Source organism: Drosophila guanche, unplaced genomic scaffold, assembly GCF_900245975.1.
Source record: "Drosophila guanche unplaced genomic scaffold, DGUA_6, whole genome shotgun sequence".
Lineage (NCBI taxonomy): Eukaryota > Metazoa > Arthropoda > Insecta > Diptera > Drosophilidae > Drosophila > Drosophila guanche.
Genome location: NW_022995748.1, coordinates 3,966,761 through 3,984,140, shown reverse-complemented (window position 1 = coordinate 3,984,140; position 17,380 = coordinate 3,966,761). Strand labels below are relative to the sequence as shown.

The following is a 17,380-nucleotide window of genomic DNA, read 5'->3' as shown; positions in this document are numbered from 1 at the left end:
AGACACTAAAACTGCACATTAATCTAGGTCCTAGGGATAGTGATTTGGGTGGGGGAGGGCTGCTTATCTATTATTCCGCTTGCCACGCTGCTCCTTGCGCCAGGCCTCGATGCGATGCTTCAGCTCTAAGTTGGCCACCAGCATGTCCTCGGTGAGCGGCTGTCGGTTGAACGGATCCGTGCAGCTATTTAATAGATGGCGTGTGATGATGGCCCGGTCCATGACAGTGCCCGATGGCAGCAGCACAGGATCCGACATTAAAGTATCCATCAGGGGATCCTTGAACTCATCGGGGGCATCAGCGCATTCATCTTCAGTCTGTTGGTTGGTTACTGCAAAGGTAAATAGGGAAGTTTAATAATTAATTTCCTACAATTTATGTTGTTTGGAGGCTTACCGTAGATTTCGTGGGCACGCTGTGTGAGCGCCTTGAAGCGCTCCACCTCAACGGCTGAGCGTAGCGCCAGGCGCTTAATTCTCGACGCCGCCTCATTGCATATGTGCACATCGAAGGAGCGCTCGTCGGCGGCCAGTGCCTCGGCGAATCTATCACAGTCCAGATGGAGATATATATCGAAGATTTGGGCCAGCAAGCTGCGCGGCTCCCAGCCGTACTTTGCCGGATTCTTAACCTTCAGGTCGTTGCACTTGGGACCCGCTAACTGTTTCAAATTGAAATTCAACATTGAGCTGAGACGATCCACCAGTTCGGCGCGCATGAAAGGCTCCTTGATGTCGCTCTGGAAAAAAGATAATTATTAATCAATAAAATTGTCTGGCAGTTGCCTTGCTGCACTCACTGTCAGATAGTGAAACAGATCGACTGTCTCGCGTGCGAGTGTTAAATAGGAGCGACATTGCCGCTCATCGGTGGCCAGCTGGGTGAGGCGACTCTGCTGCTGATCGGTGGTCATTTTGGTGAGGCTCTGCTTGTCGGACAACATCTGCTGTGTCTGATGGATGCGCTTCAGATTCTCCAGACATTCGTCCAGCAGGAACGTTGTGTCGTTCATCAGCATATTGACGAATTTAACAAACTGATTGCCCACCCGCGATTCACAGATGACAGCCTGACGGTGGATGGGGTTCTCCCACATTGATTTGAACAAATGGCTAATATGGTATCTGTAGATGGAGATATGAAGGTAAAACGGGGTTGACTGCAGGTCTAAAAGGATCACTCACCTTATGGTAAACTTATCGTAAAACTCAGTGCTTTGGCCCGTTGTCTCCACATCGACATAGAATCTCATTAGGGCGCTGACCAGGGCATTCTGTGCCAGCTCGTGGTTCCACATCTGCCAACACAAAAACATTCAATGAGCATTCAGATGGATTCCTTCAGCTACTTACCGCTGTATTCACCGAGTTGGCTGGCTTTAAAGAGAACACAAACATCACCTCGACCAGCTTGGCAGTCACATAGGGATTCTTAATGAGATGCGAGGCACAAACGCAGGTCAGAAGCCATGTAATAATCGAATGATCGATGCTCTGGCGTATGTCCACGTTGGCGTGTTGCATGGTAAACAAAATAAACTCGGCAATGTCATCGATATACCATTCGGGCAGTGCGGAAAATGCATCCGTTGCCTTCAGCGTTTGCACTGGCAGCTTGGAGATGAATGGCCCCACAATGGCGCGACCCTCGAACTGATACAACATAAACTCGCACACCGTCGAATAGAATTCCGTGCAGCGCTGAAGCAGTGCTGGATCTAGGAGCGTAATTTCACTGCAGTTTTTCGAGCTGCAAAGGCAAACAAAGTTGAGTAATGGAAGAGACAGAGATGAGGCTTGAGTTTCTCCTACCGATTGAGCTTTCGCAGCTGCTTCTCCCAGCGCTCCTTGAACTGATTGTTGCGCGTGGCATACCTCGAGTTCACCCAATGCTGCTTGGTGCGATCCAGCTCGTCGATCAGCTTCTGCAGCTCCTTGATGGCACGCATCTTCTGGCGGTAGCGCTGAATAGCGGGCATGTAGCCCAAATGGTGAGCCTGAAGGGTGAGGAACCAGCATTGCGTCTGAAAGTTAACCTCCTTGTCGGACTCGCTGAATTCACGGCCCAGGAAACTCTTGTATTCCTCCTCGTTGTAACGTATCTTTGTGTCCTGCTCGATGCTGACATGGCAGTTCTTCATGTAGTGATAGTTGGGCTCAATCCTGTCCAGCTTAATCTTCACGGACAGATGCTGCAGCACACTCATCAGATTAATGACAAAGCCATCTCGGGCGAGCAGCTTCTCATCGCTGGCAAACTGCACACGACGATCGTTGCGACGCAAAATGTTGCCAATGTACTCGAGGGTCTTTGGACGGCTGCTGGCATTCACGCACAACGAATGGAAGATGCCATGCAAATGAGTGCGCATCTCATGAAGGCCCTGAAAAAGCATAGAATAAGAGTAAGTAAAGGGATTGGAATGGCTACCCAAACACCTACCCAACGTAGTCGCGAGGCCACTGCATCCTCCACTTTGTTCTTGGTTGTCTCTGCAAACTTGACATTCTCCTCGGCAAACAGAGAGACGGACAGAAAGGGTCCCAGAAAACTGCATTTGACAATCTCTCGGCCCGAGATCTTTGTGCAAATTGGTGGAATAAAATTGGGCTGACGTGCGACGAGATCGGCCAGTGGCCGCACAGCACCCACCCTGATGACCACCAGCTTGGCAAGCCATTCGATTTGCAATAGATTGATTTTCGCTGTGCAAACGTTGCGCTGCATGCCAGTGAACAGGCCACGCAGCACCTGGCCAAAGATGGTATCAAACGCCTCCAGATCTTCGTGGGTGTGGGCCACAATATCGACCAGGAAGGACTCGCTGACCTTCTCCATATACATGAGCTCCAGCAGGGCCGACTGATCCAATTGCCAGTTGAGATTCTGATGAATGCGATCCGTCAGCACGAGGACCGTCATGCGCATAATGTTCTCAAATGCCAAATGGAGCGCCGGCTGGCTGGCGCTCGACTTTGTGGCACACTCTGTCTGGTAGTTCTCATAGCACTTCATCAGGTAGAGAATGACACTGTGCTTGGTGGTGGTCACAATGTTCAGCACCGAGGGGGCCAGGCACGAGCTGGCATCGCTGCTGGCCGTGGCCTCGCTTTGGCTGGAGGTGGTCGCCTCCTCAACGGTCGAAGTGGAGGCCATTGCATTGGCCATGATCTCTTGCACCTCCGTGTCATCCGATTTGATCTTTTTGGGCGTTGAAAATTCCATGTCATCCACCAGGCAGGCACTGCTCTCGCCCAGCTCATCGTTGTAGATCTTGAGAGCCGTCTCCATGAGGACATTCGAGACAATGAAATCAAAGTCAAATCGCTTGCTGGGATGTTGCTCCAGGAAGCTGGCCGTTTGGGCGCATATAATGGAGCCGCTGCCAAACTCATTCCATGTGCAATTCAGCAAGCGCGACAGCAGCTGCTCGTTCTGTTCATCCACGCTCTTGGGCGAGCTACCGAAACCGTCTGCTGATGCTGGAAACTTTTTGTTGGAAAATTCCCGCTCGGGACTCACTGTCGAGGCTTTGGGTGTCTCGATTGCTGGCCTCACAGTTCGTTTGGTGGCCGCCTCGCTGGGCAGACTGAGTGCTGCTGGCGCCATTTCTACATCCTGTATGGGCACTACTGTCTGCATTTCCACATCCATATCATTTTTGCTGCTCAGATCCGGCCAGGTGGATGACTCTGAGTCGCTGTGCGTGGTCTCGCGCACCAGGCGAGACTCGCCAGAGACATTTGTCTGCTTCCTCGAGGCCTTCTCCGGACTGGGAGCTGTGGTGGCTGCGGCCAATGGAGTTTGTATGATGCTTCGGGCGGCCAAAGTGCGTAGACGACGTTCACGCATCTGTTGATGGAGCTGTTTAGAGTCTGTTTTGCATGCAAATGAAAAAGTTCAAAGGGTTATACTTGCCTCCTCTGCTGTTAGCGTTATGGGTAAGGGCGGTGTCTGTGCCTGTTCTTCGGGCGGCTGATCTTCGGGATGGTGATCCTGTTTGGGCAGCAAGGGCGGCTGCTCCTGCTGTGGCAGCGGCTGCAGTTCTTCATCGTCCTCTTCCTCCTCCATGGGCTTCTGTCGCGGTTCTTCTTCCGGCATCGCTCGCTCGCTCGCTCCTTCCTACGCAGTTGCCTAAAGAACAATTTTGTTTTTCCTCTCTCTGTTTCTGTTTGTTTGTTGCGTAGTTTTTTCCTCCGACCTCCTGCCAAATGAGTTATCATGTGGGTTAATGAACCAAACAACAGCAGCAGAAAGCGGTACGTGAAGAAAAAAGAGAACAGCAGCTGGCGAGAGGCGGCGAGAGTGGGTGACTGATTCTTTTCCTCTCTCTCTCTCTCGTCGCCTCGCCACGCGCATTTAACAAATAAATAAAGAGTCCAGCAGCAGGCAGCGGTCAACGTCAAGTTCAAGACGAGACAATGCCGCCGCATACCGCACATCTCAGAACTCAGATGGATTGGCCAGGCAGGGCATTGTTTCTTTGTCAGCTACTACGCACTATGCTGATGAGTGGGATACGTATGTAGGTGGAAGGATGGGGGATGCTCACGCGGCTGGCAACGGGATGTAGGGTACAGGATAACCTGACCTGCCACAAACAAAAACTGCCGTGGCAGTGACAGCGACACGGGACAGGCGACAGTCGACAGCCATTCGGTGCCGTGTCATTCGGGTGCGCATAGATATGCGCTGTGCTGTGGCAGCAACTATTTATAGACTGCAGCCAGGCAGGGGTCGGTGGGGTGACGAGGGGATTGTGTGTGTGCATCGGAGGAGATACAGGAAATTGCAGTAAACAATCATAGCATATCATAGCATATGCGAATCGGAGCTGACACCCTTATATAAGTGATAATGCAGAGATAAGCAATCGACGTATGCCAAACAAATAGATTTTGGGAGTATCCGAAAAGTTATCTGCGCACTTTCCCTATAGCATATAGAATATATATATATGTAGATTCCATTTTGGGTTGGAATGGCATTGGGATAGGGGTGGAGCATGGAGGAGGATGGAGGTGCCACTTACCTGTCTCGGAATCAGACTTTCACCTGCTGCTGCCACGAATTTCGAATTCGAAAACAAATTGTTTATATCTGAATGTGTTTAGATGTGCATTTTATTGCTGTTGGCTGTGGGGCTATTCCGCTCGCTGCTGATGCCTCTCCAATGCAGATTTTCGAGAACTACGACAACGACGACAGACGACCAACAACGACGATGACGGGTGACCACGCAAAAAAAAAAATTTCTCTTTTGTTCTGATTTGAGGCAAGGTTATCGGGGTGTCTTGCGTTTGCTATCTATAATGCCTTTGCGTCGCGGCAATTATCAGATCCAATACGTATTCGATGAAGAAATCTGAGTCGTAGACCGTCCTGTAGGCGTCAATTTATGTATTGTACTTTTAATTTTTTTGATTTTGCGTCCCGAATAGCCAGTGTGACCGAGGTAAAAAATATACCCCTTGGCCCACGGAAATATTCCGAAATATACTTATTATTTTTAAAATATACCGTAAATATACCGATTCTTAAATCATTTCCCCCAGTTTATATTCTATATAATATAACCAGATGGTTCGATTGTTTACTATACTAGGTTACTCCTAGAATTGGAGCATCACACATAAGTTCTACCACTCAGAATCGAAAAAAGGGGCAGCTGGAAAAAACAGGAATGATATTCGTATTTGATGGTCTTCGATGGTATTTTGCGTTAGCAAAGATGTAGAAAGATTTATTCATTATGCCGCCAGGGTACCTCGCAATGGGAACGTAAATGTAAACGTATTTAAAGAGTATTATTATATGTATTTGCATACATAGCTCCTGCTGGGATCCGTTTGTTTACTTTTCACAAAGTAAACAATACAAGGCAGCTGCCTGAGCAGTGCAACCGTAGGGAATGCAGTTTACACCTCTGGTAACACTCTGCCGCTAGAAAAATATATTGCAGTTTGCTAGCAAACATATTTTCGGATCAGAGTACTAGACTACTTTAAAGCAGTACCCCAGATTAAACGTAAAGTACGCTTAAAGTTTACTTAATCTTATAGTCTCAGCTTTAATAATTATATTTCAGCCAGTTGTAAAGTCTCATTGCAGCAACATTTTATAGTTTCATAGCAGCCAGCCTTAACATTCTTATAGAAGCCAGCTCTAATAGTTTCACAGCAGTCGGCTCTGAAATTTTATTTGTTTACCGGATTAATATAAATGAAATTCATTTAATGAATGCTGTACAGTCTCTACGCCTTGTCTCGTACTTCTTATGACACAGTGTGCGCTTGCACACATACCCTACACCTGTGTACATTTGTACCTTATACTCAAAGCAAACATTCGTGCAAACTTATATTTAACACATGTAATGTCCATTAGTCAATCTTATCTCGAAGACTATAAGAGCCACAGTGATTTGCATCCAGATTCCCGATATCATACATATTTGCCACGTCCCATATCGCCCTTACAAAAGAAGGAAATCTTGAGTATCAAAATTTTGGAAGGAAACAGAATGTGCAGCATCTTAGAGAATGTTTTTAGCTGTTCATATCGGATTATTATTGTAGGAGTCCACTGTCAAACGGCTTCCTCTCTGGCGAGCGAGAAATGATTTCTCCTCTTCCAGTGGTTACACTTGGCGGAGTAATGGAATGAAAACAGCTCATAGGATTACATATTTACAGAGTACGGGGGAAATAGTGTCTAACGCCAGGACTGGCTTTATGGGTGTGCGGGCAAATCAGTCAATCTTGAAATTTAAACTATATATACGCATACAAAAAGAATAGGAGACTACGACCACTAAATGATTTAATATAATGGGATCTAATTCCTTAGATGCATTATTGGTTTTTGTTCAACAAAGGAAAATCAGTAACGTAACTGCATATTACAAAAATTTTACATGTAAGTGGAACTTATTTCAGAACTTAAAACCTAAGCAGCCACTACTAGAAATCCGTATAACGCTGTCGCATGGTCTGTCGCTTGGCAACGTGATGCATCTGCAACCCAAAAAATACATATTAGAAGAGAGGAGAACAGACATGGAGCAGACGAGGCAGACACTTACCAGACGCTGTTGACGCCTCTCGCGATTCTTTTCGTATTCCTCGAGAAGCGTCGGACACATGCGTCGAATGAACTCTTCAGATTCCCAAAAGAGTCCGCCCTGGTTCTCGTAGCGCAACAGATATTCCACCTGCAAATCAAGTGAATAATGTTAACCCTTAACTTGGAGTAATCCATCGTATTGACTTACCTTTCCCGCCTTTGTTTCGCGTCCTAGCACACGCTCAATGCCATTCTCAGGCTCAATTTTCCTATAGAAATCTACATCGTTGTCGTACGGCTCCTTCGGCACCACGGGTGGCATATCATCGATGGTATCAAAGCCATCGTTTAGTGTATCTCCGTTTTGTTCGGCTCGGCGAACAAACGTGAGTGGATGCTCCTTGAGGTAGTCCTCCGCCTCGGCAATTGTCTTGGCCATATCAAACTCTTCTTCCGGCTCCTCATCACCCTCATCGCACTCTTCGTCCTCATCGAGGTCCATGCCATCACAGTTTGCACTTGAATCCGCTTCGCTGGACTGCGGTGAACGCTTTTTTATCGCCCCAGTGCCGCCGTCGTTCTCTTTGACATCGGGATGGAAGCGAACTTTTTTCACACGCCGCTCGGAGGAGTCGTCAGTGGAATTGTGAGACTCTGTGTCGGCTGCGGCATCGCCCAGGCTGCTACTACTGTCGCCAGCTGCAGCACTGACTGCGTCGCTGGTGGCCGCCTCGTTTGTGGCTGTGTCGCTGGTTGCTGCGTCACTTGTGGCCGCGTCGCTTGTGGTCGGTTCGCTTTTTGCCACTGGCTCGGCCAGAGTGGTCTCCTTGAGGTTCTGTGAGATTTGTTTGACTTTCGTCTCGAAGGCAGTGCACGATACTATTGAGGAGGGGGACGTGTTGCTGCTGCAGTTGCTGCTGGCCTCCGTCTGTGACGAGCTGTCGCCGTCACCCATGCTGGACACCGCATCAGTCTTTTGTTCAGCCTGCTGCTCTCGCTGCATCGCACCCGTTGGCGACGGCGACGGCGACGCCGACTTGTCGCCCATGTCCCGTGCAGCGGAATCCCGGCTGCAGTTGTCAGACTCCTCGCCAACTGTCGGCCCAGTCGCCATCGCATCGCTTGTCGTCTCGACCATCACGCACTTAATTTGCATAGATTTGTCCAGCGAATCACTGCCAGCTGAATCATCGTTGGACTTGGTATCCATGTGTGTGGCAGGTGGGGATGTCTTCGAGTAGTTACAATGAGCCCGGATTACGTTTTCTATGTGATGCTACAGCAGAATTTGATGAAAATGCATCGCAATTCACAATTTGTAATCTTTCATCAAAATTAGAGTTGGAGAACAGTGTGACCGTGGATTTATCGATATAATATACCATCTGGCCCTCAAAAGTGTACCTAAATATACCTTTAAAGTACCGATGAAAGTTGTATCACTCAATTTTTATATTCGTTTTTATTCTACAAGCTAGTTTGGACTCGCAGTACTGAAAAAACAATTTTAACCGACATATCTTGATCCCGATTTGTATTCTTGGTTGTTGCAAGATACCGTTACCATATATACTCAACCTCCTTGTGCCTTGTGGAATGCGAAACAGCTCTATATTTTTCGAGCGGCTAAAAACATACCAAAGAAAAAAGTACCATACGAATACCATCCTCGATTTAGCTGGGCTAAATAATAATAATAATAATAATTAATAGCCTCATCATTAAACAAATAATAGTGTTCAATAAAGCACTAATTTTAGTTGATTGTTTTAAACACATTGCACAAAATGAATTTCAATTAAATTCAACGGAACCTGTACCATAAACGGAACTGGAACCTTTTGACTTCTGAAAATTGCAAGGTGTGGGCTGCGATGCGAAACAGGGCTCCGTTTCAATATATCGATAATAGGATCACTTAAATTTTTAAGCAAATAAGTTTCACTTTTACTATTACCTAATTTCCACCAAATCACAAACACTTTCACTCCGATATAAAGATTAATTTAATTTTTAAAATTAAGTAATTTGGATTTACATTATCTTTATGTGTAGGTCTTATATGAGTTTGGTCCATTTCCAAAGTAAACTTTTAAATTATATACATTTCAAATATGCATTTCAATTTGAACTAATTTATAAAGGAAGTTCCCTATTCTAATGTATTTTATGAGAGTTGGAGAGCGATTAATTGTAAATGCAACTTGTGTATTTTTTAAATTTGATTTCTTTATTAACAATTGTTGTATTTTGTACATTTTTTCTCATTTTGAATTTGATGCCATAAATCTGTGTAGGTGTGTAGGTGTATGTGGGTGTGTGCGCGTAGTAAACAAAACTAATTTAATTAAACTATTCTCTTTTTAAGTGTACTTTTATCTGTTAAGGACTATTTTTATCATATAGTATGTATGTATATTGTGTGTATAGATATAGATATACCCTACATATAGATGTATATATGCATATCAAAGGCGGTTGCAGTTTTATATCCAAGTGTAAGTTACTTCTGTATACTCTTTTGTCTCCATTTTATTTACTTTTTTGATTTGCTTTTGTTTTAATGTTGTTTGTTTCTCGTTAAACTATTTAAATATGGCCCCGCTATTCCACAAGTGTTCTTTTCGTTTGCTTAAAGTTTATGATAACATTTTGTTTTGTTTGTTTCTTTCTTACATTGTTTCTGTTCAAATAATAAGTTCTAATTTACAATTAAAATCATCAAACAAAAAACTATTTTAGAGTCTAGCGAACTAAATTCCTAAAATGTAACCATTTTTGCTGCCCGCTTGCTTGTACAAAATAAAATTGCAAATATTGCAACAATTTTTACCATTTTCTTCACTTTGATATTTGAATTATGTACGTGCATTTGCATTGTATTGTGGCAGCAGTATGTAAATATATATATATATGTATAGGTTTTTAGATTTATATAGTATGTATATAGTACCATATTCTATGCATGATATACGCTCTTGCATTTCTTTTCTATTTTGTTTTTACAATTATCAATAATCACAGTTCCCATTCAGAAAAAAAAACAAAATTATATTCAACAAAATAATGTTCCAGCAAGACTTAATTTTGAATATTTTTTCTTTTATAAATTTCTTTTCAGTATTTCCTATACAGATTTTTTTTGTTTTGATTTCTTTGAAACGCTTTTGGATCTTGCTCTTTGTTGGGGGGTATTTATCTTATAAATGTACAATATCTCTATGCTTATGCGATTATAAACGTTTATAGTTTTCTCTCCTTTTCCGTTTTGATAATTTATGTATTAAGTTATATTACATTTTGCACCGTTCTAGAACATAATCAAAATCATAATCATAGAAATAATAAGAAAAGATCCCAGGCAGATCCCCAAAGAATTATTCGAAATTGTTGCCGTTGATAAATATATGAATTTGTGGGTCTGCCCGAAAGATAACAGAAGAAATATTCTTATAGTTGGGGTATTCTCGTGTCGTATGTATATAACTAGGTTTAACTTAGGATCTAAATCAAAGTTTTTTTAAGTGCAGGAACATGTTCCAACTATTGTACAGGGTGTATCGGTGTGTGTGTGTGTGTGTGTGTGGTGTATGTGTGTTAGTGTCAAAATATAACCATAATTGGTGTGTCCAAAACAAATCCCAACCTCAACAGAAACCCGAAGAAAAATAAACTAAACAAAAGCAACAACAAAAACTTTAACAATACCAAAATGAAAAATAATATTTTAAACGTAATCAAAAATCGTAATCGTATCATCTAAAGGGGTTGGGGAGGCGTGGGTTGATTCCTTTCTACTTCCTGGAAATGACTTTGCCCGTCTTGGGATTGACCAGAATCATTTTTTCCGGCGTCGTTGGTCGCTGCTCCTGGCCCTCCTCGGGCGCTGTTGGGGCACTGCCCCGTAGTATGCGACGACGCAGACGATCGCTGATATTCTCGCTACGACTCTGCGACTCTGCTCCGGATGGCTCCTCTGGCGATGGCTTCACACTCAACGCTCCATCGCTCTTGTACAGAATGATCTTTGTGCTGTGTTTCTTGGCTGGCGGCTGCTCGTCCAGGTCCCCATCCCGATGCTCTGTATCGCTTTGCTCCTGCTGCTGCTCCTGCATATTGGCATTGATCACATTGTCCTGGTTGTTGTTGTTCTCGGTGTGCTGCTTGGCGGGCTCCTCTGACTCCTGCTCCATGCTGATCTCGAGGTTGTCGTAGCACGTGTAAAACTCCACAGACTTGAGCTTCTCGCTGGCATTGAAATGCACCACCGTGTGCTCCTCGATCTCTGCCTCCGTGGCGGAATGGTAATCGCAATGGGCACACAAATGTGCACCTTCTGGGGCTGCCTGGACGACGCCATGATGCGGCAGATGCTGCTGCAGCTCCTCATGCTTCTGCGTCTCGAACGGACAGTGGAGACAGCGCTCGGGCGCCGAGGCCGACTGTGGCATATCCATGGAGCCGGCATCACTGCTGCCATCTGCAGCCAGGTCACTGGTGGCCACCGACGCACTCGTCGATGGCGTGGAGCTGCTGCGACGCTCTTCATCCTCCTCCGCCTCGGCTTCCGCCTCCTGTGGCTTGGGCTGAGGCGTAGATTCGCGTTCGATGACCCTCTCCAGGCCACTGCCCGACTCCAGCTGCTTCTTGAGCAGCGAGTTCTGGCCACTGAAGCTGCCAGCAGCGCTGGTCGAAGAACTAACGCCACCCGCCGCCTGCTGCTGCAGCAGCTGGACACTCAGCTCGCTGTCCACCACCCAGATGGTCTCGGGTCCCGTGATCTGCATGAGCTTCGGGGCTGGGAACTCGACATCCTCCTTGCAGTTCTTGTACAGCTGCTGGCACTTCTCCTGGTAGTGCGACATGTGCACGGCCCGATGCAGCTGCAGCAGCGTCTCCTCTCCTGTGCGGTAGCCGCAGTAGGTGCACACATAAAGATCTTCCGTCTCTGTATCATTGGCAGCCGCATGGGCGGTCAGGTGCTGCTCCAGCTCCTGCTTGCCCTGCCGCTCATCGTTGTGCTTCTGGGCAAAGCGGGCGGGACAACGTGGACAGTAGCTGATCAGCTTGTACTGGTACTCTGGCGGCAGCTGCTGGGGATTCATTTCCGCATCCGAGGCCGCATCCAGCTGCAGTTGACTCAAGTCGATGGAGAGCGGCGTGGAGGCGGGCAGCTGTTGAACTTGCTTGGCCGCCGCCGCCAGCTGAAGGGCCACACTAAAGTCCAGGCCCAAGGAGGAGGCACCTCCTGTGCCTGCTGCGCCTGTGCCACCCACTGCCAGCTGCTGCTGGTGCACGCTCCTCATGTGGCTGCTTAGGTGCTGCTTCTTGGCACACACAAAGGTGCACAGCCGGCACTCGTACTGCGTGGGCTTGTGCAGGGAGACGTGATAGTTCATCTGGGACTTGCTCTCCGAGATGTACGGACACACGGGACACTTTTGCTGCTTGCTCTTGGTGTTGCTCTGGTTGCTCTGGTGCTCTTGGTTGGCCGCAGATGGCAGCCGCGTGATCTCTATTTGATCATTCTGCTGCAGCTGCAGCAGCTCCTCCCCATTGGCCACGGCTGCCTTGCAGGCTGCAGCCCAGTAGGCGGCCACCGCTTGAAGATCCTGCTGAGTGTTGGCCGCATTCACCACAGCCGCAGCGCCTGCAGAGAGTGGGGAATGGAGCAGCTGCTCCAATTGCTTGGAGCTCATTAGCAGCTGTTGGGCACAGCTGGAGTTGTTGGAGCTTCCATTGCCATTGCCATTTCCGAGTTTGCTGTTGAGAATGTTGAGGCTGGATGTCGATGCGTGGCTATTGGTGGTGCTGTTGATGTGGGACTGGGATTCATTGCTGGCACCGGCGCCCAACGGACGATAGATGGCCGGTGCGCTGCCGCCACGCTCAAGGGTCTCGATCCGAATATCCCCGGAATGCTTTAAGCGACAGTGCCGCTGTTGATGATAAAACGAAGGGAAAATATTTCAAATTAGTTTTATCTAAATATTATCGAGTTACTTCTTAGCAGTGTGTGTTTAGGTGTGTGGAAGTGTGAGTGTGTGTGTGTTTTTTTGTATGTTTTTGTCTGGAGTTTTATGAGTTTTAGCCCAATCGAAAACACCCGCACCGTATGGTATCCCTTTTTTTGAAGGGGTTAGCTTTTTGTTTCATGGATTTTGTTTTTGTATGCATAGATTTTTGTTGGATGGATTTACACTTAGTTTTGAGAGATATATAAGAGAGATATAAACAATAGCAAGCAAGAGATAAACTGTCACCAAATGAGTATTCTTATAAGTAATATCATAAATCAACAAAAAAAAAAGCAAGACCAGACACCACACATTTAACAAATGAATCCAAAAAAATAATTGATTTGGTTGTTTTTTTTTTGCATATTTACCAGCGCAGCGCAGGGACTACAGACACAGATGGAGAACGGGTTTGGGTGTGTGAGATGGGTAGGACTTTGGCTAAAAGCGGTTCCTATGGTTCCTGATGGTTCACCTATTGATTCGGGCTGACCTTTGAGAACATTTTTCTTAAGGAGTTGGGCAAAACTGGGGTACTTCGTTTCTATAGATTTTTTGGATGCTGCAAAACATGATAACCTATGGGGTCACGTAATGCCTAGTTTTCAACCTAACCTTTTGGGCCTTTTTTATTAAAGAGTTGCCCAAAAGTGGGGTACTTCGCTTCTATAGATCGTTTGGATGCTGCAAATCATGAAAACCCGCGGTGTCACGTGATGCCTAGATGTCAACCCCCTCTAAATGAAAACGGACTGGAACCCCCGTCTGTGATGATGGCTGGGACACGGCTACGGGGTAACGGCTTGTTTGTTTCGGTTTTTGAATGGGACAAAACACAAAAACCATAAAATGCATTTGAACAAATACCTGGATCACATGCTTCCAATTCGACACCTGATGGCAGTGGCCACAGCGATATGGCGACGGATCACGACGATCGCCATCGGCCATCGTCAGGAGACTGGGACTACCTGGACTATGGCTTTGGAAGCGCGTTTGCGATTGCGACTGTGACTGTGACTGCGACTGCGACTGTGAGTGCGGCTGCAGGGCACTGGCCGCCTGTGGCATCGCCAGATACGACGATGACGACGACGACGATGGCGGCGATGCGTGTGGCGAGGCAGCCTGTGATGCTGATGAGGACGACGACGATGCCGCTGACGACAACGAGGACGATGACGACGACGACGACGAAGAGGCGGAAACGGAGGCGGATGGTGGGAAGGACTTGGCGGGATTAGTATGCAGATGTGGGGCCATGTGGAGATGGTAACCATCACCGGCAATGTGGTTTTGTTTTGTTTGTTGGTTATTTGGATGTGGATGTGGATGTGGATGAGTGTTACCCGAACCCAAATTATGAGCCACATGAGGATGAGACTTTGCACCAGTGGGAAAAGAAGAGGAAGTTGTTGTTGTTGAAGTAGAAATAGGAGCAGGAGTGGTAGTTACTGGCATAGTAGGCGATGCGTTCTTGTGGTTGTTGGCTGTGGCTGTGCCAGTGGCAGTGGCAGTGGGTGTGGTGGATGATGCGACGTAGATGTTGTTGCAGGAGGAGGAGTTTGCATCCAGCCTGTGTCCTGTACCGGTACCGGTGCCCATTACCACAACCGAGGAGGAGTTGTTACTGTTAGCATTAGGATGATTAGATGTTTGCAGCCCTCCAGTGGCTGTTCCAGCACCATGGTGACCAGCATGACCACCATTTCTGGTGCGCGGTGATGTCAACAGATCCTGTAATGATCTGCCACCACTGCTCGCCATGCCGGCTATTTGTTCTTTTGTTGTGGTGTTGTTATTCGTGGTGGTGGTGGTAGGCGACGTCAGACTGTCGGCACTTGCCTCGTTTTGACTCGCTTTCTGCTCACCGTGCTCTAAAATGGAGGCGGCACTGGCTTTCGTCGTATTGGCAGCAGACTTGCCGCCAGCCAGGGCCAAGGCAAGGCCACTCAGAGCGCTGGCATTCGGTGTCGGTGAGTGCTGGGCCTCCTGTATGGCCCGCTGCAGCAATCCTGCCGATATTAGGGAATGTTGTTGGCTGCCAGAGCTGCCGCCAGTGCCGGGATTTGTCGCATTGGATGTGGGCGATGACTGTCCCAGGCACATGGCAGCAAATACTTTGTTCATGTAGTACTGCGGATTCGTGCTGACGGACACCTGCAGCGGCGAGGTGCCGGAAGAGGAACCAGCGCCGGCGGACTTTGGATAGCTGGCATCCTGGTAGTGGATCTTCACATGAGCCAGCACTGCATCGCGATTGTGATGACTGTTTTTGGGTGGATTTTTGTACAGATTAAACCTTTGATTCATCAACTAAATGCTGACAATACTCACCCAAAGTTGCACTTGCGGCATCTGTAGACGGTGCGCTTCTCGTTGCCCTCCTGATGAACCTCAGTGATGAGATCATCGCTGGGCTTGCTGGGCGGCGCCTGATTTGACCGCTTCACCGGTGAGATGGTCACCGAGGGCGTTATGTGCTGCTGCTCCTTGTGCTGCTGGTGTTGCTGGTGCTGCTGCTGGGACATGGCCGCATTCATGATGGTCGCCAGCAGGGGTATGCGTATCAGGTTGTCCGCCAGATGGGCATCATCCAGTGCATTCGGTTTGCTGGACAGCACCGGCTCCAGGGTTATATCCTGGCCGGAGCCACTGCCCACCTTTGCATAGTCCTTGAGGAAGGCCAGCGAGGCCACCTGATTGGGTGTCATCTCGCCGGATTTCATCAGCTTGGGATCTCCATCCTCCTCCGTCACCTTCATGAGGGTTATGTACTTGTTGTACTTGGTGTAGTTCCGCCGTCCGGTCTCATCGTTCATCAGCACTTTGGCCGTCTTGTGCGAGGGATCACGGATGGTCTTCAGGCGGATGTGCTTGGTGATGTCCCAGCGCCAGTTCGAGCGGTATGAGCAGAGGGAGCACTCAAAGGGCTTCTTGTTCAGATGCCCCACAATGTGCACATGGAAGCGGGAGGCTGTCGAGGCCCAAAAGCTACAGTGCGGACACTTGTAGACCTTCTTCAGAGATGAGTTGGCGGCCTCTTCTTCGGGTGTCATCTTTTTGGTTACCTGCAGTGTGTGAAAGAGTCAAATTTCATTTTGACGCATGTGGTCGTGCATGGGAATTGAAGGGGTGGTGGGAAAGGAGGAAGTTTTGGTAGGTACAGAAAATTCTAAGAGTTTACAGGTAGTTGCATTTTCTTGCTTCTTGGGAATTGATCTTGATCTTCGCCTCAAGACTTGGTCTCGGACAGAAAACGTTTCAGTCAGAGCATTGACAAACATTTGTACTAGACTCGGCACGCACAAGCGAATTATGCAAAAGAGAATCCTCGTGAATTGGATAAACACGAAGACAATCCTGCAATTCCTATTTGTTCTCTGTTTTCTGTGTGTGTTTTACGGAATTTGGTTGTGGATTTTGGGCTGTGCTCAAGGACATACCTCGCCGTAGCCGGGTGCCGTCTCCACGCCATAGTAGCTGTTCTCCTCGTTGTTGGTCCCCTGGCTATTGGCTGGTGACTTGTTGTTGTTGCTGTTCTCCTGATGAACAGCCGCTGCGGCGGCTGCAGCAATCTCCTTGGCCGCCTTATTCCAAATGCAAACACGCTGTTGCTGGACGGCCGCCTGCTGCTGAAGGGAGTGGTGCGAGTCGGAGCGACGCTGCTCGCTGCTTTCGCCGGAATTGGAGTCGTACATCTCGTTGGCACAGCGTATGGCCTCCACGCACTGCGTGAGATGGTGCAGCAGATCGTTGGAGGACTTGCAGCGATGGCGGCAATGCTGGCAACGCGTCGATCCCGTCACACTTAGATTTAATGCCGAATGGGAGTGATGATCCTCATCGTCCTCATCGATCTCGAGGCGATCATCAGCATCATCCTCATGCAGGGCCGCATCGTCTTCGTCTGCAATGATCACGGCCGAGGCATGGCAGCTCTTGCCATGGATGATCGACTCGGACAGGCACTTGGCCACGTGGCCGCACTGGCAGATGAGATTCTCGTGCTGGGCGCCGGTCTTCAGCTTGTCCAGGAAGCTGGAGCTGGTCTTTTTGGTCGGCTGGCTGCGGGACGAGGCCTGCGAGGTGACAGTAGTCGCTGGCGATAGTTGGGGCACATCGGATTTGTCCAGCATCTCGGAGATTTGCTTCTCATTGAAGAACATAGAGGCAATCTCTGTCAGGGTGCTGCGCGATGCATTCGTATCCTTGGAAAGATTCAAAACGCTGCGGAAAAGAGAACGATTTCAGAGGGTTAGCGACGTGATAAGACTTGACACTTGGGATCTACTTA

General features: G+C 47.8%; 3 protein-coding genes across 7 annotated transcripts in view; all 3 read right to left on the bottom strand.

Moving 5' to 3' along the window:
* Positions 1-50: 50 nt before the first annotated feature.
* Positions 51-5,432, bottom strand: LOC117584744 (ubiquitin conjugation factor E4 B). The gene is made up of 9 exons (XM_034273828.1): positions 5,034-5,432; positions 3,920-4,205; positions 2,444-3,853; positions 1,813-2,384; positions 1,354-1,750; positions 1,186-1,298; positions 801-1,125; positions 398-740; positions 51-332 (listed from the first exon to the last, which is right to left on the bottom strand). Exons 2-9 carry the CDS (start codon positions 4,100-4,102, stop codon positions 64-66), a joined length of 3,612 nt encoding a protein of 1,203 aa, XP_034129719.1. The 5' UTR covers positions 4,103-4,205; positions 5,034-5,432; the 3' UTR covers positions 51-63.
* Positions 5,433-6,806: 1,374 nt separating this feature from the next.
* Positions 6,807-8,426, bottom strand: LOC117584462 (papilin). Its single transcript, XM_034273379.1, has 3 exons — positions 7,275-8,426; positions 7,086-7,214; positions 6,807-7,017 (listed from the first exon to the last, which is right to left on the bottom strand). Exons 1-3 carry the CDS (start codon positions 8,274-8,276, stop codon positions 6,964-6,966), a joined length of 1,185 nt encoding a protein of 394 aa, XP_034129270.1. The 5' UTR covers positions 8,277-8,426; the 3' UTR covers positions 6,807-6,963.
* Positions 8,427-9,273: 847 nt separating this feature from the next.
* LOC117584728 overlaps positions 9,274-17,380 on the bottom strand; it is a 44,300-nt gene continuing 36,193 nt past the window's right edge. Inside the window, exons 5-8 of one of the 5 annotated variants that reach the window (XM_034273794.1) lie at positions 16,530-17,313; positions 15,421-16,154; positions 13,951-15,352; positions 9,274-13,005 (exon numbers count right to left, since the gene is read on the bottom strand). In XM_034273794.1, coding sequence (XP_034129685.1) covers positions 10,861-13,005; positions 13,951-15,352; positions 15,421-16,154; positions 16,530-17,313 — 5,065 coding nt within the window. In that variant the 3' untranslated portion in view covers positions 9,274-10,860. The remainder of the gene's footprint in view (positions 13,006-13,950; positions 15,353-15,420; positions 16,155-16,529; positions 17,314-17,380) is intronic. The other 4 variants (XM_034273795.1, XM_034273796.1, XM_034273797.1 and 1 more) reach the window with 4 other exon arrangements.

Coding starts and splice junctions, on each gene's coding strand:
- LOC117584744 (XM_034273828.1), bottom strand. CDS start 4,102: ATGCCGGAAGAAGAACCGCGACAGAAGCCCATGGAGGAGGAAGAGGAC. Junction 3,854..3,919: donor TAACGCTAACAGCAGAGGAG/GCAAGTATAACC, acceptor CTCCATCAACAG/ATGCGTGAACGTCGTCTACG. Junction 1,299..1,353: donor CCAACTCGGTGAATACAGCG/GTAAGTAGCTGA, acceptor TTGTGTTGGCAG/ATGTGGAACCACGAGCTGGC.
- LOC117584462 (XM_034273379.1), bottom strand. CDS start 8,276: ATGGATACCAAGTCCAACGATGATTCAGCTGGCAGTGATTCGCTGGAC. Junction 7,215..7,274: donor GCGAAACAAAGGCGGGAAAG/GTAAGTCAATAC, acceptor CTTGATTTGCAG/GTGGAATATCTGTTGCGCTA. Junction 7,018..7,085: donor AGAGGCGTCAACAGCGTCTG/GTAAGTGTCTGC, acceptor TTTGGGTTGCAG/ATGCATCACGTTGCCAAGCG.